The sequence below is a fragment of the Sceloporus occidentalis genome, unplaced genomic scaffold (assembly GCF_023333645.1).
Source record: "Sceloporus occidentalis isolate IW3139 unplaced genomic scaffold, rSceOcc1.0.p SCAF_193, whole genome shotgun sequence".
Taxonomy (NCBI): Eukaryota; Metazoa; Chordata; class Lepidosauria; order Squamata; family Phrynosomatidae; genus Sceloporus; species Sceloporus occidentalis.
In genome coordinates, this window is record NW_028317173.1 from 86,445 (window position 1) to 110,306 (window position 23,862).

Below are 23,862 nucleotides of genomic sequence, written 5' to 3' on the forward strand. Positions count from 1 at the left end.
TTACTACCTCCACCAATCCACCAGCTGCAGATCACATGCAACAAGATTAATTACCATGTGAATGCAAAAAAATGTAATGCAATAGTATGATAGAACCATAAGAATAAATCATAAAACATTGTTATTGCACATTATAAAAACGTTTCAGATTTTATAAATCAACAAACCAATTATCCTGCTTTGAAATCAGAACACACACTGTAAACACTCACCCGAAACTCTCTCTTATAGCACTGCAACTGGAGCCAAATCATAACAAACATGTGGTCAGGATGGCCGAGCGGTCTAAGGCGCTGCGTTCAGGTCGCAGTCTCCTCTGGAGGCGTGGGTTCGAATCCCACTTCTGACATCCTTTTGTTTTTTTTCTCTTTACTCAATAGTTCCAGCATTCCAACTTTTCTAGCATATACATTAGGTAACTGAAAGTGCAAGTTGAAGCTGCTGTTCCTCTTAGACAATACATTGATTGCATTGTTTCACAACCATACACCAACTTTCATTTTATCCTTTTTCAGGTTTAATCACACAAAAACATATGTCCTGTGTCCTGTGTTTATTAATGTATACTAAATGGATTAAATAGTAATGCAGACATATGAATCTGTATATGAAATCATAAAGTGGAGCAGTCAGTTTCTCGCATAGCTTTCAGTTTACAGGTTTATACACTAATCTATGTAACTGTTTTTACAGCGCAAACAAATTAATATATGTGTAAGAACGCCTACCTTATGCCTATACCATGGAAGCAACATCTTATCTTGCACTTCTAATGAGTCGCATGCCTCTCAAAATGTATAGTTGCCAAAGAAGGACAACTTTGCTCAGGAAGTGTAGTTAGTGGCATGGATAGAGTCTGAGGCTTTACAAAGACAGTTTGTATGATAAGTAGAAAAATACGGCATTTTATTTATTGACTTTACAATTTAAAGGAACAATCCATTGTCACATGCAGTCTCAACAACAAAGAATGTACTTTGTACTTTATTAGTGGTAAAAAAGAGCTCCTATTGCCATCAGTAGGAGCACTTTCTGGGCATGCACACAGGCAGCAGGAGATGTGTTCAGCCAAACAGATATCTTGTAGGGCATATGAGGCATTCTGCAAAATCCTTCCATGAATCTGAAAGGGGGACCACAAAATTTTGTAATCTTGCTAACTGGCCCATGAACCCCAGTACTCACAGAGGTGTGTCAGTGGGGCAGCTTGTTTGGGCAACAGTACCGCCTGCATTCCCTCCTTGATGCTCTGATTCAAGAAAACAGAAAATAGACATGTTTTTAAATTCACTAAATTCTAAATCACTTGTTTTGCCATAATTGAAAAATAAAAGTGGTTTAGTGGAATATCTTCAGTTAATATTCACATATCCTTTCTGTAAAGAAGTTCACTAAATGTCGAGCTAAACATAAAGAAAATAGACTGCCGAAACCCGGATTGAACCAAGGACCTTTAGATGTTCAGTCTAACGCTCTCCCAACTGAGCTATTTCGGCCATGTCTTGCTGTGGTTCCCAGCTGTGGTTCCCAGCTGTGGTTCCCAGCTGTGGTTCCCAGCTGTGGTTCCCAGCTGTGGTTCCCAGCTGTGGTTCCCAGCTGTGGTTCCCAGCTGTGGTTCCCAGTCATGGTCAGCGGATACTACTACAAGTGAGCTGCAAATATTACATCATGATGTTACATCATGATGTAACCCCTAACCCTAACCCCTAACCCCTAACCCTAACCCCTAACCCTAAAACTGGTTTAGTGGAATATTTTCAGTTAATATTCACATATCTTTTCTGTAAAGAAGTTCATTAAATGTCGAACTAAACATAAGCAAAATGATCTGCCGAAACCCGGGATCGAACCAGGGACCTTTGGATCTTCAGTCTAACGCTCTCCCAACTGAGCTATTTCGGCTGCGTGGACCTGTTTTGCCCAATCATGTTTATATGGTCAGCGGATACTACTACAAGTGAGCTGCAAATAATACATCATGAAGTACTCTTTTTATTAATCATGTATTAAGCACCCGGTAATAAAGTTTACATTGTAATGAGATTTTCCGTTCATTAATAGCAATGTTCGTCTTATTTATCTTTCTTATTTATCTTACTACCTCCACCAATCCACCAGCTGCAGATCACATGCAACAAGATTAATTACCATGTGAATGCAAAGAAATGTAATGCAATAGTATGATAGAACCATAAGAATAAATCATAAAACATTGTTATTGCACATTATAAAAACGTTTCAGATTTTATAAATCAACAAACCAATTATCCTGCTTTGAAATCAGAACACACACTGTAAACACTCACCCGAAACTCTCTCTTATAGCACTGCAACTGGAGCCAAATCATAACAAACATGTGGTCAGGATGGCCGAGCGGTCTAAGGTGCTGCGTTCAGGTCGCAGTCTCCTCTGGAGGCGTGGGTTCGAATCCCACTTCTGACATCCTTTTGTTTTTTTTCTCTTTACTCAATAGTTCCAGCATTCCAACTTTTCTAGCATATACATTAGGTAACTGAAAGTGCAAGTTGAAGCTGCTGTTCCTCTTAGACAATACATTGATTGCATTGTTTCACAACCATACACCAACTTTCATTTTATCCTTTTTCAGGTTTAATCACACAAAAACATATGTCCTGTGTCCTGTGTTTATTAATGTATACTAAATGGATTAAATAGTAATGCAGACATATGAATCTGTATATGAAATCATAAAGTGGAGCAGTCAGTTTCTCGCATAGCTTTCAGTTTACAGGTTTATACACTAATCTATGTAACTGTTTTTACAGCGCAAACAAATTAATATATGTGTAAGAACGCCTACCTTATGCCTATACCATGGAAGCAACATCTTATCTTGCACTTCTAATGAGTCGCATGCCTCTCAAAATGTATAGTTGCCAAAGAAGGACAACTTTGCTCAGGAAGTGTAGTTAGTGGCATGGATAGAGTCTGAGGCTTTACAAAGACAGTTTGTATGATAAGTAGAAGAATACGGCATTTTATTTATTGACTTTACAATTTAAAGGAACAATCCATTGTCACATGCAGTCTCAACAACAAAGAATGTACTTTGTACTTTATTAGTGGTAAAAAAGAGCTCCTATTGCCATCAGTAGGAGCACTTTCTGGGCATGCACACAGGCAGCAGGAGATGTGTTCAGCCAAACAGATATCTTGTAGGGCATATGAGGCATTCTGCAAAATCCTTCCATGAATCTGAAAGGGGGACCACAAAATTTTGTAATCTTGCTAACTGGCCCATGAACCCCAGTACTCACAGTGGGGCAGCTTGTTTGGGCAACAGTACCGCCTGCATTCCCTCCTTGACACCTAACCCCTAACCCTAAAACTGGTTTAGTGGAATATTTTCAGTTAATATTCAGATATCTTTTCTGTAAAGAAGTTCACTAAATGTCAGGCTAAACATAAGCATAATGATCTGCCGAAACCCGGGATCGAACCAGGGACTTTTAGATCTTCAGTCTAACGCTCTCCCAACTGAGCTATTTCGGCCACGTCTTGCTGTGGTTCCCAGTCATGGTCAGCGGATACTACTACAAGTGAGCTGCAAATATTACATCATGATGTTACATCATGATGTAACCCCCTAACCCTAACCCCTAACCCTAAAACTGGTTTAGTGGAATATTTTCAGTTAATATTCACATATCTTTTCTGTAAAGAAGTTCACTAAATGTCAGGCTAAACATAAGCATCTGCCGAAACCCGGGATCGAACCAGGGACCTTTAAATCTTCAGGCTAACGCTCTCCCAACTGAGCTATTTCGGCCGTGTCTTGCTGTGTCTCCCAGTCATGGTCAATGGATACTACTAAAAGTGAGCTGCAAATATAACATCATGATGTTACATCATGATGTAACCCCCGAACCCTAACCCCTAACCCTAACCCCTAACTCTAACCCCTAAAACTGGTTTAGTGGAATATTTTCAGTTAATATTCACATATCTTTTCTGTAAAGAAGTTCACTAAATGTCAAGCTAAACATAAGCAAAATGATCTGCCGAAACCCGGGATCGAACCAAGGACCTTTAGATCTTCAGTCTAACGCTCTCCCAACTGAGCTATTTCAGCCGTTTCTTGCTGTGCCTCCCAGTCATGGTCAGCGGATACTACTGAAAGTGAGCTGCAAATATTACATCATGATGTTACATCATGCTGTAACCCCGGAACCCTAACCCCTAACCCTAACCAATAACCCTAACCCCTAACCCTAAAACTGGTTTAGTGGAATATTTTCAGTTAATATTCACATATCTTTTCTGTAAAGAAGTTCACTAAATGTCGAGCTAAACATAAGCAAAATGATCTGCCGAAACCCGGGATCGAACCAGGGACCTTTAGATCTTCAGTCTAACGCTCTCCCAACTAAGCTATTTCGGCCGTGTTTTGCTGTGCTTCCTAGTCATGGTCAGCGGATACTACTAAAAGTGAGCTGCAAATATTACATCATGATGTTACATCATGATGTGACCCCCTAACCCCTAACCCCTAACCCTAACCCCTAACCCTAAAACTGGTTTAGTGGAATATTTTCAGTTAATATTCACATATCTTTTCTGTAAAGAAGTTCACTAAATGTCAAGCTAAACATAAGGAAAATGATCTGCCGAAACCCGGGATCGAACCAGGGACCTTTAGATCTTCAGTCTAACAGCTCTCCCAACTGAGCTATTTCGGCCGTGTCTTGCTGTGCCTCCCAGTCATGGTCAGCGGATACTACTAAAAGTGAGCTGCAAATATTGCATCATGATGTTACATCATGATGTAACCCCCGAACCCTAACCCCTAACCCTAACCCCTAACCCTAACCCCTAACCCTAAAACTGGTTTAGTGGAATATTTTCAGTTAATATTCATATATCTTTTCTGTAAAGAAGTTCACTAAATGTCAAGCTAAACATAAGGAAAATAGACTGCCAAAACCCAGGATCAAACCAGGGACCTTTAGATCTTTAGTCTGATGCTCTCCCAACTGAGCTATTTCGGCCGTGTCTTGCTGTGCCTCCCAGTCATGGTCAGCGGATACTACTAAAAGTGAGCTGCAAATATTGCATCATGATGTTACATCATGATGTAACCCCCGAACCCTAACCCCTAACCATAACCCCTAAACCTAGTTTAGTGGAATCTTTTCAGTTAATATTCATATATCTTTTCTGTAAAGAAGTTCACTAAATGTCGAGCTAAACGTAAGGAAAATAGACTGCCAAAACCCGGGATCGAACCAGGGACCTTTAGCTCTTCAGTCTAACGCTCTCCCAACTGAGGTATTTCGTCCGTGTCTTGCTGTGCCGCCCAGTCATGGTCAGCGGATGCTACTAAAAGTGAGCTACAAATATTACATCATGATGTTAAGTCATGATGTAACCCCCGAACCCTAACCCCTAACCCTAAAACTGGTTTAGTGGAATGTTTTCAGTTAATATTCACATATCTTTTCTGTAAAGAAGTTCACTAAATGTCGAGCTAAACATAAGGAAAACAGACTGCCGAAACCCAGGATCGAACCAGGGACCTTTAGATCTTCAGTCTAATGCTCTCCCAACTGAGCTATTTCGGCCGTGTCTTGCTTTGCCTCCTAGTCATGGTCAGCGGATACTACTAAAAGTGAGCTGCAAATATAACATCATGATGTTACATCATGATGTAACCCCCGAACCCTAACCCCTAACCCTAACCCCTAACCCTAAAACTGGTTTAGTGGAATATTTTCAGTTAATATTCACATATCTTTTCTGTAAAGAAGTTCACTAAATGTCAAGCTAAACATAAGCAAAATGATCTGCTGAAACCCGGGATCGAACCAGGGACCTTTAGATCTTCAGTCTAACGCTCTCCCAACTGAGCTATTTCGGCCGTGTTTTGCTGTGTCTCCCAGTCATGGTCAACGGATACTACTAAAAGTGAGCTGCAAATATAACATCATGATGTTACATCATGATGTAACCCCCGAACCCTAACCCCTAACCCCTAACCCCTAACCCTAACCCCTAACCCTAACCCCTAACCCTAAAACTGGTTTAGTGGAATATTTTCAGTTAATATTCACATATCTTTTCTGTAAAGAAGTTCACTAAATGTCAGGCTAAACATAAGCAAAATGATCTACCGAAACCCTGGATCGAACCACGGACCTTTAGATCTTCAGTCTAACGCTCTCCCAACTGAGCTATTTCGGCCGTGTCTTGCTGTGTTTTCCAGTCATGGTCAACGGATACTACTAAAAGTGAGCTGCAAATATAACATCATGATGTTACATCATGATGTAACCCCCGAACCCTAACCCCTAACCCTAACCCCTAACCTTAAAACTGGTTTAGTGGAATATTTTCAGTTAATATTCACATATCTTTTCTGTAAAGAAGTTCACTAAATGTCAAGCTAAACATAAGCAAAATGATCTGCCGAAACCCGGGATCGAACCAGGGACCTTTAGATCTTCAGTCTAACGCTCTCCCAACTGAGCTATTTCGGCCGTGTCTTGCTGTGTCTCCCAGTCAAGGTCAACGGATACTACTAAAAGTGAGCTGCAAATATTACATCATGATGTTACATCATGATGTAACCCCCGAACCCTAACCCCTAACACTAAAACTGGTTTAGTGGAACATTTTCAGTTAATATTCACATTTCTTTTCTGTAAAGAAGTTCACTAAATGTCGAGCTAAACATAAGCAAAAAAAGCTGCCGAAACCCGGGATCGAAGCAAAGACATTTAGATTTTCAGTCTAACGCTCTCCCAACCGAGCTATTTCGGCCGTATCTTGCTCTGCCTCCCAGTCATGGTCAGCAGATACTACTAAAAGTGAGCTGCAAATATTACATCATGATGTTACATCATGATGTAACCCCCGAACCCTAACCCCTAACCATAACCCCTAACCCTAAAACTGGTTTAGTGGAACATTTTCAGTTAATATTCACATTTCTTTTCTGTAAAGAAGTTCACTAAATGTCGAGCTAAACATAAGCAAAATGATCTGCCGAAACCCGGGATCGAACCAGGGACCTTTAGATCTTCAGTCTAACGCTCTCCCAACTGAGCTATTTCGGCTGCGTGGACCTGATTTGCCCAATCATGTTTATATGGTCAGCGGATACTACTACACGTGAGCTGCAAATAATACATCATGAAGTACTCTTTTTATTAATCATGTATTAAGCACCCGGTAATAAAGTTACCGAATAGTTCCAGTATTCCAACTTTTCTACCATGTACATAAAGTAACCAAAAGTGCAAGTTGAAGGTGCTGTTCCACATTGACTGCATTTTCTTACAAATAAACCATACAACAACTTTCATTTTATCCTTTCAGGTTTAATGACATAAAACAAACATGTCCTGTGTTTGATATAACCTTATGCCTACACCATGGGAGCAACCATTTTATCTTTTTCTGCTAAAGAATAATCAGAACTTGGCTTAAAAATTTTAGACCATGTTTCTCCCCAAGCCGCTTGTTGATCTTGTAGCGTTAGTAAGGGTGCGGTGAGGAGAAGGAAGATAACCTACTAATCTCAAGTCATGTGAGGGGAATTTTTAAAGTAAATACCCAAACAAAAAGCAAAAGCTGTGGATAGTTTCAATAAATAAATTTACAAATACTTAAAGCTCTGACGGGGACATTTGACGTAAAACTGCAAGTTAAATTTTCTATTTGACAAGAGACGTAAAACTTAGTTTTAAATTTTAGTGGTTTTTTTTATTTTGTTTTATTTAATTTTTTTAGAAATACAGTTATTGTAAAGAAAGCAATTTATAAGTTTTCTAGACAATAATCATTTATAATTAGCCCTGGGTGAACTAATTACTTTCGTCTGAATCATGGGACCAATCAACTTTCCCTCTTCTTGCGTCATACACATATGGGATCCCATCAACCTTTTACCATTTATTAGATAAATACCCCAACAAACTCATGCTATTTTGTGTGTGTGACACACGTAAGTAAAACCGCCTCTCCTCCATTTGTATTGCAAACTTTTTCAAGATCAGGTAAGTTTTAACTTTCCAGAATTATTAAATGTATTATAAAAAATACAGCATATGCTTCTAAATTGACTCTTGTGTATAAATACTATGATGTCTTTACTTTTACTAATTGATGCCAATTTAATAATATTTTTTACTGTTCCACTGTAAATATTCTTTGATAATTGCACATAGTACTGGTTCCTCTGTCCCTAGACTTTGTATCTAGACTTTGAGATACAAAAATGTATTTTAATAATTACATTATATCATATTGTCATTTTCATTCTAATTGTCTGTTTAAAGCTGCAAAAGAATGGAAAGTATTAATTTCAAAGGCTGGGATTCTTTTAGTATTATTAACCACTTTTCACAAATAAAATATTTTTCATGATATACCTTTGGATAGGCAATATAAAACCAATATATATAGATATTTGTTAATTGAATTATGTACTTGTATTAGTTAATTTCATTTTATTTGTTGTCCCTCACAGAATATCATGAAGAATTACACAGAAATCCCCCAATTTCTCATGCTTGGACTCTCAGATCTCCCAGAACAACAAACATTATTGTTTATATGCTTTTTAACTATGTATCTTTTAAATATCCTTGGGAACTCGACTATAATTTTGCTAGTGAGGGCCGACTCCAATCTCCACACGCCGATGTACTTTTTCCTAGGAAATCTATCCTTTGTTGATATGTGTTATACATCGTCAATTGTTCCAAAAATGTTAGTGAACATCCTCTCGGAGAAAAAGACAGTCTCTCTTGTGGGCTGTATTTCCCAGTTGTTTTTTTTCCTGTGTTTCGCTTGTACTGAATGCTTCATTCTGGCTGTGATGGCCTACGACCGATATGTGGCAATCTGTAACCCGTTACATTACACCGTGATTATTAAGAGTAACATTTGTGTTGCTCTCGTTGTTGGTTCCTGGTTGGCCTCCGCGTTACATTCCCTACTGCACAGCTTGATGGCGTCTCGGATGAAATTTTGTGGAATCAATACGATCCATCACTTCTTCTGTGATATGGCTCCTCTCTTACAACTATCCTGCTCTGATGTCTCCCTCAACAAACTATTGATCTACACCGAGGGTGGTTTACCAGTTTTGATCCCATTCATCGTCGTTCTTGTCTCTTACGTAAGAATCATATCTTCCATCGTCAAAATCCGTTCAACTGATGGCAGATACAAAGCCTTTTCTACATGCTCCTCTCATCTGATAGTAGTTGTACTGTTTTATGGAACTATTGCTTTTATGTACTTACGGCCATCTTCCAGCTTCTCAGTGAACTATGACAGAATTGTGAGCGTTGTATACACCGTTGTAGCGCCAATGTTGAACCCATTTATATATAGTTTACGAAACAAGGAGGTGAAAGGTGCTATGAAAAAAATGTTCATCAGGAGAAAGTTTGTTAGCAATTAAAAACAGCAAATCCCTGTATCTGTTGATCTACCGAACTATATTATTTTACCTTCCTAGCAGTAGTAGGTTGCCCGTGATGCAATGTAAGGTATGTGTTACCTAAATGCTTTGTACTCTTTTTGTGGGCAACAAAAGGGAGTGAGAAGAGTCTGGCGGCTGTTCTGGTCTACATCCCATGGTAGTCTATTGGGGAGAAGAAGGATCTGTTATGTTTGTCATCAGATATCATGGAATGAAGGGAACAAGTTGTAATCTTTCCTAACTGAGAAGTCCCCCCTTCCATGACATGACTATTATTATGATTATTATTATATTTCATTTATATAGGCCCAACAATTTGCTCAGCGCTTCGTACATTCATGTATGCAGTTCCACAGACTCACATAAGCAAAGTCCATGTAAATAATATCTTAACACTCTTGATCAGTCATGATAATTCATCAATATCTTTAACAAGTGATCTTGTAACAATAAATCGGCAGTATTTTTAATGTTAGATGTAAGTTTATAAAATTAATCCCGGGATTGAACCAGGGACATTTAGATATTCAGTCTAACGCTCTCCCAACTGAGCTAATTCGGCTTTGTGCATGTTGCTCACCAGTCACTCATGTGGGCTGTATTTCTTGTGTCCCTAACCTTTGTGATGATGGATTTGTCTCAGTAAGGAAATAAAAATATTATTATTATATACTGGAAGAGTTTTATACATCTTTGTCACAGATCACTAAAATAGTTATTCAGAGGTGGATGTTAAAAAGAGCTTCCATTTTTCTATGGCTGATGATGACAAAAAAATCCACCCCAGATGGGACTTGAACCCACAATCCCTGGCTTAGGAGGCCAGTGCCTTATCCATTAGGCCACTGGGGCTGTTGATGATGTCTTCTACAGCACCCATGAGACGCACATATTAACGGACCCAGATGCAAACACAAAGGCTAGCATACCCAGACACATACAAAGACCATACCCAGACACATACAAAACACATACTAAGATACTCAGACACATAAACACACACAAGTGCTAACCTACCCAGACACACAATTGACTTGTTCTGTGAAAATCCAAATATCGGACAACATCGCTCTTCTGAAGCAAGTATATGGTGTTTGAATTCACATTATATTTGTACCTTTGCTTTAAAATATATATTTTTAAAAAATGCACAAAAATGAGCTACAGATATTTATTTATAAAGATTGATTAATGTGTGGATTTTAAGTTCTATTTAAAACAAAGGAAATAGAATTTTCAATGCCACTCCTCTTTACACCATTCTTTCTAAAATCAATAACTAGTCCGTCTAGGCCTTGGGCGGCAGGTCCAAGGGGGCGGCAGTCCCCCTACTACCAAACCAGGGGGGCAGATCACCCTCTTGGGTTTTGGTAGAAGATCTTTGTTTGATAATGAATTTGAAAGATTTCTCTTTTCTTTTGATTGTCATTACACTAACCTGGTAGTTATCATAATTTATGTGTACTTCTACTTCCATTTACGAGATACATATCCATACCTGGGAACTCTTTGGGCTTGACCTGGAGAACTCTGGGAGAAGTACCTCTGCTCTGGTTGTAGTTTTTCCTATGTTTCGCTTGTACCAAATGCTTCATTTTGGCTGTGATGGCCTACGACTGATATGTGGCAATCTGTAAACTGCTAGATTACACCATGATTATTATGAACAGTAACATTTGGAGAGTATTTTTAATGTAAGATGTAAGCTCATAAAATAAAAATGCTGAAACCCGGGATCGAACCAGGGACCTTTATATCTTCAGTCTAACGCTCTCCCAACTGAGCTATTTCGGCTGTGCTGGAGTAACTTCAGACCCCAACTGGCCAAGGCACAAACAAGTTGGAACCTCTCAAAATATTATTATTGTATACTGGAAGAGTTTTATACATTTTTGTCACACATCACTAAAATAGTTGTTATTCAGAGGTGGGTGAAGAAATTATGTTAAAAAGAGCTTCCATTTTTCTATGGCTGATGATGACAAAAGAAGCCACCCCAGATGAGACTCGAAGCCACAGTCTCTCTTGTGGACTGTATTTCCCCAGTTGTACTTTTACCTATTTTCCGCTTTTACTGAATGCTTCATTCTGGCTGCGATGGCTTACGACCGATACATGCTTTGTACATATTCTCTGACATACCTAATAAGCTGGTTTTGAGTTGAGATTTCTATGTCAAATACAAAAGCATAGACATATATGCAGTTCCACAGACTCAAATAAGCAAAGTCCATGTAAATGATATTGTAACACTCTTGATCATTCATGATAATTTTATCACTATCTTAACAAGTGATCTTGTTACAATAAATCGACATTAATTTTTAATGTTAGATGTAAACTTATAAAATTAAGTGGCCAAAACCCAGGATTGAACCAGGGACCTTTAGATCTTCAGTCTAACGCTCTCCCAACTGAGCTATTTCGGCTGGGTAACTATGTTTTTCCAGTCTTTCTTGTGGACTGTATTTCCCCAGTTGGAGGTTTTCCCATGTTTCACTTGTACCAAATGCTTCATTCTGGCTGTGATGGCCTACGACTGATATGTGGCAACCTGTAAGCCACTACATTACGCTATGATTATTAGCAGTAACATTTTTTTTATTGGAGAGTATTTTTAATAAAATTAAATTGCCGAAACCCGGGATCGAACCAGGGACCTTTAGATCTTCAGTCTAACGCTCTCCCAACTGAGCTATTTCGGCTGTGTGGCTGGACTGTTCCAGTCTCTCTCTTGTGGGCTGTATTTTGCAGTTGTACTTTTTCCTGTGTTACACTTGTACTGAATGCTTTGTTGTGGTTGTGATGTTGTGGTTGTGATGTGCACATGCCAGGAGAGGGCACCAACTCTTCGGATCCCTTTAGTACCCACTTCTCCCCATTAAACCATTCCAAATACCATCCCTCTCCATCTCTCTGCCATGACAGCTATCCCAGTACCTCTACACTAATCTTTATATGTAAAACCTGCCTGTGTTTGCTCTGCTACTTCTGTCCCCCACATATTCCTCCCTATTCCTATCACTCGCAACCACCAAACTTAACCAACATGGTCAACCTAACCAATTTTATTCCTATCATCTCCAACCATAAACTCCCTCCAGTCCTTAACTGCTCCCTAACAAAGGCTCTCCTCCTCACTTATCACCTCTTCCTTTTCCCGTCTACAAGATTTCACTCAAGCTGCCCCATATCTCTGGAATCTACTTCTACTGAACTTACAGCTTTCACCCTCCCTCCCAACAGTCAACAAAAATCCCAAAACCCACTTCTTCAGAGAAGCATTCCACCTTAGCTGCTAGAACTTCCTTGTCATTGAGACAACCACCACACTACCACTCACCCTTTCTCTGTGCCTTATACCCCCCACACTACCTCTCAACCGTCACTGATACCCCCCGCACTACCTCTCACCCTTTTTCTGTGCCTTATACCCCCCACACTACATCTCACCCGTCACTGATACCCCCAGCACTACCTCTCACCCTTTTTCTGTGCCTTATACCCCCCACACTACATCTCACCCGTCACTGATACCCCCTGCACTACCTCTCACCCTTTCTCTGTGCCTTACGTTTGTCACCCCATTCCCTCTAGATTGTAAGCTTGCGAGCAGGGCTCTCTCCACCTAATGTATCGGTTTGTCTTAGTCTGTCAATTCTCGTCTTGTCATACCCCTTGAACTTATGTATTGTATTAAGCGCTGCGTAAATTGTTGGCGCTATATAAATAAAATATAATAATAATAATAATAATCTGTAAGCCGCTACATTACACCATGATTATTAACAGTAACATTTGTGCTATTCAACACAATTTTAAGATGTAAGCTCATAAAATAAAATTGCCAAAACCCAGGATCGAACCAGGGACCTTTAGAGCTTGAGTCTCCCTATTTCAGCTGTTTCCACCAAGACTACCCATCAGATTACAGCTAACAAGATTAAATACCATGTGGATGAAAAGGAAAAATGCAAAACATTTTAATACACATTATGAAAATGTTTCTGATTTTATAAATAAAAAACAAACATTCTGCTTTGAAATTGGAACACAGATACGCCAACCAGCCAAGGCACAAGCCAAGTTGGAACCTCTCAAGTCAGACCAGCTGTGTACATTTCCTTAAATGCCAAGAGAGCTTCCATTTTGCTCTGGCTCAGTAAGACAAAAGATACACCCCAGATGGGACTCGAACCCACAATCCCTGGCTTAGGAGGCCAGTGCCTTATCCATTAGGCCACTGGGGCTGCTGGGATCTGCGATAAATCTAAGGGAAATCATGAGGTTTTCTTTCCAACATTGACTGAGCACTTTACTTGTTGAGGAGAATGGATGTTTCTAGCTAGTATCAGAGTCCATGAATAAGTTTTTTGGCTCAGTAGAAAATTAAAGTATTTACAATATGATCATTATCCTCTGTATAGGTGTAGAGGAAAATCAATGAGAAAATGAAAACACAAAGCGTAAACCTGCCCTTCTTATGGCCACACTCTTGTTAATCACTTTTATTCTGCACTACAAGGTCATGTATGGCATATAGGCAATACAACTCGTGCATGGTATGGACCTACCTCTGTATAGGGCAGGTGAATGGCTTTGGACTATTTGAGAATATACTTCTCGACAGCTTGTGAATGTGTCTTTGTTGGGTCATGAGAATCTGTTGCACTCAAAAGAGTGGACACCAGTGGGAGGGAGAGGGGCACCTGTATGTTGTACTGATCTAATTTAGGGCCCAAAGCTTTTTTATGTGTTTCTGGAAATAGTAATTGGAGCATCTAAAAGAGCAAGACATAGGCAGAATTTGCATGAAGGCTGGATCCATTCTGGGCTCCTTGTACAGGTTTTCTATGGTCAGGCAGGCAGTACTCTTTTGAGAGCGTTGACCATGTTTTTGCTGCTTTATTATTGTGCCATGTTGCCAAACTAAAGAGTATTGTCTCTTAAATGCACCCCCCACTGAAACTGGCAGTGGGGGTGCATTTAAGAGACAATAAGTGTTGTCTGGCTCGCAAGATCTAAACAAGATTTATAAAAAAAACAATACATGATGCTGCATACAGAATGACAAAAGATGTGACTACCCATGGGTATCTAGGACAGTGGTCAGGTATTGAAGCTCTACTTTTGATTGTTTTCTTATTTCTTTGATTTATTTGTGTCATTTATTATAGCTAAATAATATATTTTTTATCCCATTATAGATTGTAAGCTCTTGTGAGCAGGGCCCGTGTTGCTTTTTGTTTCTGTAGGTGCAAATCATGTGATGCACAGCTTTTCCTCTGTCCTCTTTCCTCATCATTCAGCGTTACACAATATGACGGCGCTATATAACTACGTCATATTCAACCAGCCCCGGCTGTGTATAACAAACGAGTGAGAAACGTGACCTCAGTGCCACAGACCCCGCCCCTTTCAATAGAACGTTATGAAAGTTACGTTGTATCACCTTATGCAACAAAAACCCACCCATCGTCCCTTATATGGCCACGCCCTCCAGTCTATACGCGCTCTGATTGGTTAATGTCTCATACACGCTAGTAAATTATGAATGAGGTTGGGACGGGCTGTTTAATTCCCTGCACTCAATCCTGACACTTCGTCGGGCGAGATGGCAACCGTGGATCTGGCCAAAGTCGGGGCGATCGCCGTGAAAAATGCCCTCTCTGGAGAGGTAAGAGGGCAGCCCTTTCATTGCTCAGCTTTAGCGCTGACCCGGAAATACAGCGCCTGGAGAATGTGGCTTTTGTATGCATGTATCTATACCTGCAATATACAGAAAATCTATTTCAATATATTTAATAAAGCTTATATGACATGATCAGTGAATGTAAAGGAGTTGGCGTTATGTTTATTTAACCATAGGAATCTCCTGTTATATTAAATGTTCTATTAATTTAATATAATCATAAAGTGTTAATACCCTTTAGCCCAGATCTTGATGGATTGCACTTAGAAGTAAAGGGTTTTCTCCCAGTGATTGCATCATAACTGTCTGGTTGCATCACTTTGCAGCTGCTGCTGTTGTGTTTGTCCCAAGAACTGGTGAGATTCATAGGCTGAATGATGCTGAGAGCTAATCTATGGAGATAGCTGACATCAATGGCCCCTGGCATATCTCCTATCTATAATATACCTGGATTGGACCCCACTGTGCCAGAATGATCCACAAGATAACCTAGGGTATTGCCTGGTATCACTGACCAAGTGAAGACTGTATCTAGGGCCACCAATGTGTTATTTTATATGCCTACTGTGGCCCCCATATTGTGAATTAAGTTTAACAGTCCATGTATTACAAACATTGTAGTGCTCTCCGACTCCAAGACATGTCTGCGTGCAACCAAAACGCCAAACCAGGGGTCGGCACCAACATTGCTCATGGTGGACATTTACTGGGGTCAATGGTGTTTTATGGACCTTCACAAACCTTGCCACGGACACTGGTGTTCTTGTATGGACACTTTGCCTATACTTGCACCAAACAATATTGGTTACATCATTAATAATGATAATTTTTGGTATTTGCATGGACTCATGTATCGTTTATTGTTATGTGGTCTCCATGTTATTTTGATCAGAAAAAAAGAAACATGGGTTCCATTGTTAGTTAGTGTATGCCATTGTGTCAAATGTACCTGCAGACATACATCATTTTGGTAAATCTCAAGTGCCAAGTGTTGTGGATGTTGCTAATGCCAAGGTATATAATACAATGGGGTGACCAGACCCATAGTGTAACTTTCAGCTCAAATAATAGTAAAAAAAACCCACTGGTTATCCAATCACCAAAGTTAGGCTTGGCCTACAGTAGATTTGCCAAACTCACAGCCAAGTATAGTGACCCCTTGTGTTAATCATTCACTGATATCCCAACATTTTTTACCAAAATATTTATTAATTCATTTTTTTTTCTTCTAAAACCAGATGAGTTTCTCAAAATTACAGGAGATGAAAATCAATGATAGCTTATCGTTAATGGCTTATCCCTTTTAGATGGTCGAGCTGAAGTCCTTATGGAAGGACCAGACGAGTGTCCTGTTCTTCCTGCGACGTTTTGGTTGTCAGATTTGCCGTTGGACTGCAAAAGAGGTGTCCAAGCTAAAGCAATCCCTTGAGTCCAACCAGATACGTCTTGTGGGAATAGGACCAGAAGATGTGGGCTTGAAAGAATTCTTGGATGGAAATTTCTTTAGTGGAGGTGAGAATGGGCTTTTAATGGGCTAATCACTAGTTATAAGAAACCTAGAGCTGCAGCATTCTATCTGAATACATGAGGAAAGAAGCACAGTTCTCCAAAAAGTGAGGCATATTCATTCCTATGGCAATTACTACAGAAAAGGGCAAAACTCACCAGGTTTCCTTGGTAACTTCTGCAGAATTTTTTTTTAATGACTTTTCACCCGGCCCAGTATGTTGAAATTTGAGAAGAACAGGTCTGATGACGGTGCATAATAATGCCAAAGTACCAACATAGCAGTGTCAACGTAACATGTCTATAAATGAATACATATTTTAAAGATAACCCATTGAGTGTTTAGATTTTATCATGAAACTGTAAATTCATACATTTCAAATAAAGGTTGGTAACTGGCCATTGGCTAGCAGGAGTTTACAGATTTGTGTAACTAGTCATGGCCCGTAGGTTATCTATTTGGTCTTTGGACTATCAATAAATCATTTTACTTTATGGAGCTAGTATGTCCTGTCTTAGTTTTATTGCATTTTGTGTAACATGTTTGTTAAAGCACCTCCTTTGTGTTAATATACAACCCATACGTGTGCAAATTGCAAGTCCCGCATGCGGATCGAGCACTTTTTTTTCTTCTAGATTGGATATTGCCTAAAACGTTTCCTTTCTTGTTTTAGAGATCTACGTTGATGAAGCCAAACAGAGTTACAAAGAACTTGGATTCAAAAGGTCAGCATTCAAACATTTCCAATGTATGAAGTTATCATACTATATCCACGCAAAGGAAAAAAATATTACTGCTCTCGTAGATGGTAAAGCATGAAAAGCCCCACTGGTTCCATGATTTCATACTTAATGAGTCACAAGGAAATGGACTAGAACATATGTTTCACCCATCAAAATATCTGCCATTAGAATCTTAGGTCAGTGGATCTTGGGTTTGATGCATATTAGTCCTTTTCTCTATTGTTTGTAGGACAACTAGGAAGTCTTAAAATCAACAATATATTCTTTATTACACACCTTTATCATTATATTAACACACCTGTATTTGCTTATAGTAGTCACGGTGTAAATATATAATGTGACTTTTCTATAGGATAAGGGACCTCATGTTCTAACATTGTGCTATTAACCCAGTGCTCAATATAAGGGATGTTTGGGCTCTAATTTTATAGATGTAATTATATGCTGATTATTCCATTACGATTACCCTTATTTTTAGGTATAATGCACTTTCTGTAGTTCCAGCAGCACTTGGGAAGAAAGTCCGAGATGTGGTCACAAAGGTCAGAAAATGCATGAATTCTGATTTATGAAACTACAAAACATTTTACCCAATTTTAAACACACCTCAGAACACACCTGTTTTGTCTTTAATACCATGGTTACTTGATCTGGAGGTGTTTATTCATTAAATATGATTTATTATATTTTATGTGTTGAGACAGGGATAACAGTGATACTGATAACCATACTTTTTCAAAGCAGACAAATGTTATTCATTTCATTGAGGCTATACATTTTTACAAATCATAAATTTGCTGATTTATTTTTCAACGCTACAAGAATCAGAACAAAGTGTTTCCACTGTATTATTATTTCATTATTTCTAAATATTTTATGCTTTCAAAGCATTAAAAACTGTGTTTTGATACTTTGCAGGCTAATGCAGATGGTGTCCAAGGCAACTTTAATGGAGATCTTCTTCAGAGTGGGGGGATGCTGATTGTGAGCAAGGGTAAGGATGGTTGTGGCTATATTCCCCTCTGATCAGAGAATATAAGGGAAAAATATCCAATATATAGTGTCATTATTTATTCCTATTGTACAGGTCTGCAAAATATGGCGCTATATAAATCAATAATAATTGAAAATGGAAGTAGTGTTTTTATAGTATGGCCACTAGATGGCACCAGTATACCTGAAAGATACTGTACATTCATTTTATTAATTTATTTAATACTTTTGTTTATTTTTGTAAATCCAAATATTTGTTATTAACTCACAATGGAGACTTAGCTTAATAGCTGGGATGGCATTTTCAACACTGATATATAAAAAAGAAAACAGAATGAAACGTTAACAGGGCTCACGGTGATCCACATTTTATGTGTTAAAGCCAATAATTAACCAGACAACATCAATCTAAATCATATCACAATAGGAAAAGACAACACACCGATCCAGAAGATATTAAAGGGAGGGTGGGAGAGAATAATGCACCAGGTATTTTCATTTTGAGAAGGCCTGGGAAAGTCGGCTGGTTCTGAAACTGCTCCTGAATGCCCCCCCCCCCTATGCAACTAAAAGCCTGAAACTATTAACATGCTGGGCTCCATATTTAAACTTATTAACCGTTTGAAAAGGTTTAACAAAATCTAATTTAATATTTTTTTTTATATTTTCATAAAACCATTTTATTTGTCAAAATAATACTGAGAGGGTGGTAGATAAGTGGTACATCCTCCTAGTAGAAGTGGTAGAGGCTTATACAGTGAGGGAATTGAAACAGGCATATGGCTCTTGAAACTAAGACGAGATCAAGGGGTGATTAAGATCTGTGTCTTTACATGGGCAGACTAGAAGGCTAAATGGGTCTTATTTGCCAATGGTTGTTATTTGTACCAAGTAAACATTTGCCACTAGATGTCAGGATTGCTTGTTTATGGGACATATATATCTCTATATATATAATTATCTTCTTCAGGTGGTGAAAAGGTGTTGCTGCACTTTATCCAGGACTCCCCTGGTGACCACGTTCCTTTAGAAACCATAGTGAAGACCCTGGGTATCACCGCTGATGTCACAGAAAGCCAGCGGCCACAGGTTCGTATACAAATCCAACCGTCCCATGTGAAATAATTTTTTAGAATGAGTATAGCTGTATATATATAGAACACATTCGAGTTCAGTATGTGCGTTCTTTTTTCTATATATTGTTAGAGAAGGGTATGGGTAACGTTGGCTCATTTGGTGACTTTCTATGCATAATGCTGGGCTGACCAAGCTCTTCTTGTATGAGAAGCTCCACGGGTTTGGACCTTAATAATGGGTAGTGAATTCTGTGAGTAGACACTATAACTGCTAAAACCTGCTTTATTGTTTGAACCCCTAAGTAATCTTGGCTAATATTGCCTTCCGAACTCAGGAAAATGCTTTGGTATTAGGCTAGGTCAGTGTTAAGGTAAATGGATCTTCAAGGTTCACGTTAACGTACGGCACCTGACTTGTGGAGATAAGCTTCAGAATGTGCTCTGCAGTCAAGATCATAACATCTGTTATTTGCACTGTTTTACAATATATTTTCAAATGTATTTTTTGTTTCTTTCCAGTGTAATGATGATGTATGTACAAGATGAAGAAAAAAAACCAAGCTTTACAATATATGAGTATATTAATATATGCCGCTGAAATCCACTTTTGCTAATTGATGTAATGCGAAACAGTCTTGAAATTAACTTTCCCCCCAAAAAAATTATCTCTTTCATGCTAGGCCACATATTTTTATTTGCCTTCTTTTTTAATATCCCGGTTGCTACATTTAATAAAAATAAATGTTTTCTTTCTTTGTTGAGTGTATATATATTCATGTAATTTTTATTTATCAAACAATTATCTTTTTTTATAACCTTCCACAACCTGGCAGGGGGGATGTATCTCTGTTTTGTAAAGGCTTTGTTTGGTAGGTATATATTGTTTGTTTTTCTGTATCTTATGTACACAATTTGTAGAGCCATGTTATAAATCTGGGTAGCCTGGGATTCTTCCAGCATTCTACTAAATGAAAATGTCTGTATTCCACCCTACTATTACCCCAGATATATAAATTTACAAGCCATAACTTATTAGTTATTATTGGGCCGAGCATATTTATTGTTGTTTTGGAGTTAGACTTTTAACACCAAATCAGTGGGGTGTGGCAAAGGCAGAATTGGGGGCATTTTCATGGAGAAGGTGCAAATGCCCCGTCTTGGCGGCTCATGATTGTAGGAGTTATAGGTACTTTATTGATAAAAGGAGCATAGGGATGGTTGAGTAGGCATAGGTTTCTGCCCAACGCCTTGGTCGGAATAGGCACACGTCCACCGTGCCAAATGGATAATACAGGGGAGGGCTAGCTATGTATGTACGTAGGCTTGTGAAAACCCCACTCCTTCCACAGGAATGATAGGAAGGGAGAGTGCTGGTTTGGGTCGGACCTTGGGCATCAACCTCCATGATCGGGAGAAACGACACTTCACCCCGAGTCTTGGGCAAAACCGGAAAAATCTCCAGGTATAATTATTTACCAATATTCATTATTTCTGTCATTTGTTTTGAATAATAATATGACGTTCACACAAAAACAAAATACAAAAAGGTAAGTATACCCCAAATAGCATGCATATTTAGATTCCGGGGTGCTTATCCCGCCACTAAATCAAAGTACTCCAACTTTGATGAGTCCTATCTAATTTTAAGCCCTCTCTCGACTCCATTAATAAGGCATCTGTGTGGTAGGCGGGGTGCTTATATATATATATATATATATATATTATATATATAACCTGTTTCAACCAGAAATGCTTTTAGTTGATACAATGAACTTCTGTCTTTGAGAACATAGATTTATTCTCAATACTGTGATTCAACACCAAAACGGAGCCAAAAAAAATGCAAAACATAAAACGTTCTCCTTCTCGACAGTCTGCTTGATAAAAGACTCCAGAAAGTCTGAAGTTTTTGGACTAAAATACGCCTAAGCAGTGAAAGGCGGACTGTCAAAGAACTTTGTTTTTTGTAAAATGTATTTGTTTTATCAGATCTGTCTGTCTATAATTATAACACTCAGCGGATTTGTGTGGTTTTCTAGCGTGTGACTTCTTGAATACAAATGTTAACCTTCGTTCCAGTTCGGCTGTTTTAAATATATTTTTCAGAAATAAGTCAACTTGATTTACAAATTATTATTAAGGGGATAGCATACTCCGCAGACTCCTCCATATACCTCTCAGAGGGATTTACCAAATATGAAAATGGTAATAATTTAATGAAAAAATGATCAATAGTGATTAATTAAAATTAGTGACCCAAGATCTGCTGCTATATACGGTATATAATATTATGGTCACCATAACTAGGGCATATAATACTATTGGTGGAACATTGGCCAACTTGGCTCCCAACTCTCCAAAGATGATGATTTCAGAGAATCTGGTATAATTATATATATATATATATATATATATATATATATATATATATATAATATAGCAGTCAACTATTCTCCCACAACCGACCTTAAATAAATACCAAATTAACTGGAGACTCAACGTATGAAATAAACTCAAGGTAAACCCAAGGTGGACCATTTCCCAGATGTTTGTGAATTCCGTCTGACAAGCTTTTGATACACTTTGCATTCTTCTGCTGGTGTCCAAGATGAATACACAAAATATTTGGTTCTCGGGAGCATTGGACTTGACTCACTCGTACTCATGTTCCTTTACTTGTGTAAAATCTCTAGTTTTTAACATATCAAGTTGTAACAAACACAACAAAACGATAATCGTAATTAAAAAAAGATGGTTCAAATCCCCCGCACGCTGTTCCAACATGTTTGTTTTTTTTTTTTGTAAAGAAATTCTGTTTCTGCTTCAATAAATAGATAACAGATTAAAACGTATTACATTTTATTTATTTTATTGTATTACCAAACAATTAAATGGACCTTGTAACATTTTAAAAGCAGTGTAAATGACTGCCGTCCTGCTGTTTCTCCAATTAAACATCAGTTGATTGTACAAAAAAGGATTTTTTTTTTTTTTGCTGCAAATGAATGAAATCTAAATGAGAATGAAGCCAATCATGCCTTTTCTTGGCAAAATAATTCCCGCATCATTTTTTCCTTTTTTTTTTTTTTCTTCTAAGATGTATTCTTAACAACAGATCAGAGAAAGATCATTCTTGTAATAGTTTTTAGCTAAATAGACTAGTATAAAGATAATCTGAAGGTAAAAGCTTAGAAACATTTAACAACATGGAGTTTTGTGACCTCACCATGTGAACACTGGGTTGTCAATCATTGTCTTCTTCATTGCCTATCAACATGAGCTACAGACGTGCTGCAAATCGGTGAACACTCATAAAACATACATGTCACCGCAGATAGTAAACTATTTTCTAGGTTATTGTTCAAATACAAAAATGTGTATTTTTTTTATTTTTTTAGTCCATATTTATAAGTTTACGAAATGTAAGGAGAACATCAATAGCTATCCATCTGTTGGCCAAATGTTTTCTTTACCTACTCGGTTAGCGGTTGAGGGTCCCAGGATATGACACCAAAACTTGGTACATTTTATCTACGCACTTGATCCACTTAGCATAGCGGAGAAGGCCAGATATTTCGTGACTGTGACTTTTGGGACCTCTGTGGCTACTTTATTACACTTTATTGTAGTATTAAAATCTACTCTGCTGAATGTTCAAATCTTCTAAACCTAAGAAAATATACATTTTTTTTCATCAAGTGGTTCATCAAATATATTTCTCACTTTCACCGCATACCACTTTTTTCTCAATTTGTCCGCAATTTCATAAAATGCATTCAACTGAATATAGTATGGTGTAAGCTAGAAAACATATAGGATGTTATGTATCAAAATAGGGTTTAGTGCAAAGTTCTAAAAGTGACCTTATCACCATAACAACCGATGGAATGTACCTGTTTTTGACTTGATCATTTTTGTATACATAGAATTATTTAATGCTTTTAATATCTCTGTACCAGTTCGAAAGGCAGTGTTGGTGAAGATCCTTTGCGTTGTACAGGGAGCGTAAATAATAATGAAGGGAAAATTTGCACAAAAATAAAAAGGGACATTAAAGAAATACTATTGCACGCTCATAGAAAAAAAAGATCTTTTTTGATGGTTCATGGATTACAGAACACAAAAGCCGCTAATTTAACTTGATGGCTAATACCCAGAAACTAATAAGCCAACACAAACACAGCTTGTTGATATTAGATCATGGATACAATATAGTTTTGTGAACAATGTTCTTGTTTGATAACTTTCTGTTATGGTTGCTGGCTAATGATAAAAGTGGCTAAAATATTTATATTTACACTCCGTTCTATTACACATTGTTATTGTATTCATTCTTTAAATAACTTGACATTTCTGTTATAATACGGCTCCTCTATTCTTCTAAGGAAGGGCCGAT

General features: G+C 38.2%; 2 protein-coding genes and 14 non-coding genes across 16 annotated transcripts; 4 read left to right on the plus strand and 12 right to left on the minus strand.

Annotated features, from left to right (window-relative positions):
- The first annotated feature begins 266 nt into the window (after positions 1-266).
- On the plus strand, positions 267-349 carry TRNAL-CAG (transfer RNA leucine (anticodon CAG)). Its single transcript has one exon. It is a non-coding gene; the product is annotated as a tRNA-Leu (tRNA).
- A 1,480-nt stretch (positions 350-1,829) lies between these two features.
- TRNAF-GAA (transfer RNA phenylalanine (anticodon GAA)) lies at positions 1,830-1,902 on the minus strand. Its single transcript has one exon. It is a non-coding gene; the product is annotated as a tRNA-Phe (tRNA).
- A 458-nt stretch (positions 1,903-2,360) lies between these two features.
- On the plus strand, positions 2,361-2,443 carry TRNAL-CAG (transfer RNA leucine (anticodon CAG)). The gene has a single exon. It is a non-coding gene; the product is annotated as a tRNA-Leu (tRNA).
- A 998-nt stretch (positions 2,444-3,441) lies between these two features.
- TRNAF-GAA (transfer RNA phenylalanine (anticodon GAA)) lies at positions 3,442-3,514 on the minus strand. Its single transcript has one exon. It is a non-coding gene; the product is annotated as a tRNA-Phe (tRNA).
- A 507-nt stretch (positions 3,515-4,021) lies between these two features.
- On the minus strand, positions 4,022-4,094 carry TRNAF-GAA (transfer RNA phenylalanine (anticodon GAA)). Its single transcript has one exon. It is a non-coding gene; the product is annotated as a tRNA-Phe (tRNA).
- Positions 4,095-4,330: 236 nt separating this feature from the next.
- On the minus strand, positions 4,331-4,403 carry TRNAF-GAA (transfer RNA phenylalanine (anticodon GAA)). The gene has a single exon. It is a non-coding gene; the product is annotated as a tRNA-Phe (tRNA).
- A 224-nt stretch (positions 4,404-4,627) lies between these two features.
- TRNAF-GAA (transfer RNA phenylalanine (anticodon GAA)) lies at positions 4,628-4,701 on the minus strand. Its single transcript has one exon. It is a non-coding gene; the product is annotated as a tRNA-Phe (tRNA).
- Positions 4,702-4,937: 236 nt separating this feature from the next.
- TRNAF-AAA (transfer RNA phenylalanine (anticodon AAA)) lies at positions 4,938-5,010 on the minus strand. Its single transcript has one exon. It is a non-coding gene; the product is annotated as a tRNA-Phe (tRNA).
- A 796-nt stretch (positions 5,011-5,806) lies between these two features.
- TRNAF-GAA (transfer RNA phenylalanine (anticodon GAA)) lies at positions 5,807-5,879 on the minus strand. The gene has a single exon. It is a non-coding gene; the product is annotated as a tRNA-Phe (tRNA).
- Positions 5,880-6,425: 546 nt separating this feature from the next.
- On the minus strand, positions 6,426-6,498 carry TRNAF-GAA (transfer RNA phenylalanine (anticodon GAA)). Its single transcript has one exon. It is a non-coding gene; the product is annotated as a tRNA-Phe (tRNA).
- Positions 6,499-7,004: 506 nt separating this feature from the next.
- On the minus strand, positions 7,005-7,077 carry TRNAF-GAA (transfer RNA phenylalanine (anticodon GAA)). Its single transcript has one exon. It is a non-coding gene; the product is annotated as a tRNA-Phe (tRNA).
- A 1,415-nt stretch (positions 7,078-8,492) lies between these two features.
- Positions 8,493-9,434, plus strand: LOC149278346 (olfactory receptor 1E16-like). Its single transcript, XM_089502081.1, has one exon. The coding sequence runs from the start codon at positions 8,499-8,501 to the stop codon at positions 9,432-9,434; it is 936 nt and encodes a 311-aa protein (XP_089358207.1). The 5' UTR covers positions 8,493-8,498.
- An 800-nt stretch (positions 9,435-10,234) lies between these two features.
- On the minus strand, positions 10,235-10,307 carry TRNAR-CCU (transfer RNA arginine (anticodon CCU)). Its single transcript has one exon. It is a non-coding gene; the product is annotated as a tRNA-Arg (tRNA).
- Positions 10,308-12,087: 1,780 nt separating this feature from the next.
- TRNAF-GAA (transfer RNA phenylalanine (anticodon GAA)) lies at positions 12,088-12,160 on the minus strand. Its single transcript has one exon. It is a non-coding gene; the product is annotated as a tRNA-Phe (tRNA).
- Positions 12,161-13,632: 1,472 nt separating this feature from the next.
- On the minus strand, positions 13,633-13,705 carry TRNAR-CCU (transfer RNA arginine (anticodon CCU)). Its single transcript has one exon. It is a non-coding gene; the product is annotated as a tRNA-Arg (tRNA).
- A 1,364-nt stretch (positions 13,706-15,069) lies between these two features.
- Positions 15,070-20,012, plus strand: PRXL2B (peroxiredoxin like 2B). The gene is made up of 7 exons (XM_089502090.1): positions 15,070-15,132; positions 16,455-16,659; positions 17,328-17,379; positions 17,876-17,939; positions 18,316-18,391; positions 19,361-19,479; positions 19,986-20,012. The coding sequence occupies exons 1-7, from the start codon at positions 15,070-15,072 to the stop codon at positions 20,010-20,012; spliced, it is 606 nt and encodes a 201-aa protein (XP_089358216.1).
- Positions 20,013-23,862: the final 3,850 nt, after the last annotated feature.

What these genes read in the sequence shown, in the direction of transcription:
- LOC149278346 (XM_089502081.1), top strand. Translation starts at nt 8,499, where the DNA reads ATGAAGAATTACACAGAAATCCCCCAATTTCTCATGCTTGGACTCTCA.
- PRXL2B (XM_089502090.1), top strand. Translation starts at nt 15,070, where the DNA reads ATGGCAACCGTGGATCTGGCCAAAGTCGGGGCGATCGCCGTGAAAAAT. An exon ending in AAAATGCCCTCTCTGGAGAG is followed by an intron (nt 15,133 to 16,454) that starts GTAAGAGGGCAG and finishes TATCCCTTTTAG; the next exon opens with ATGGTCGAGCTGAAGTCCTT. An exon ending in CAGAAAGCCAGCGGCCACAG is followed by an intron (nt 19,480 to 19,985) that starts GTTCGTATACAA and finishes GTTTCTTTCCAG; the next exon opens with TGTAATGATGATGTATGTAC.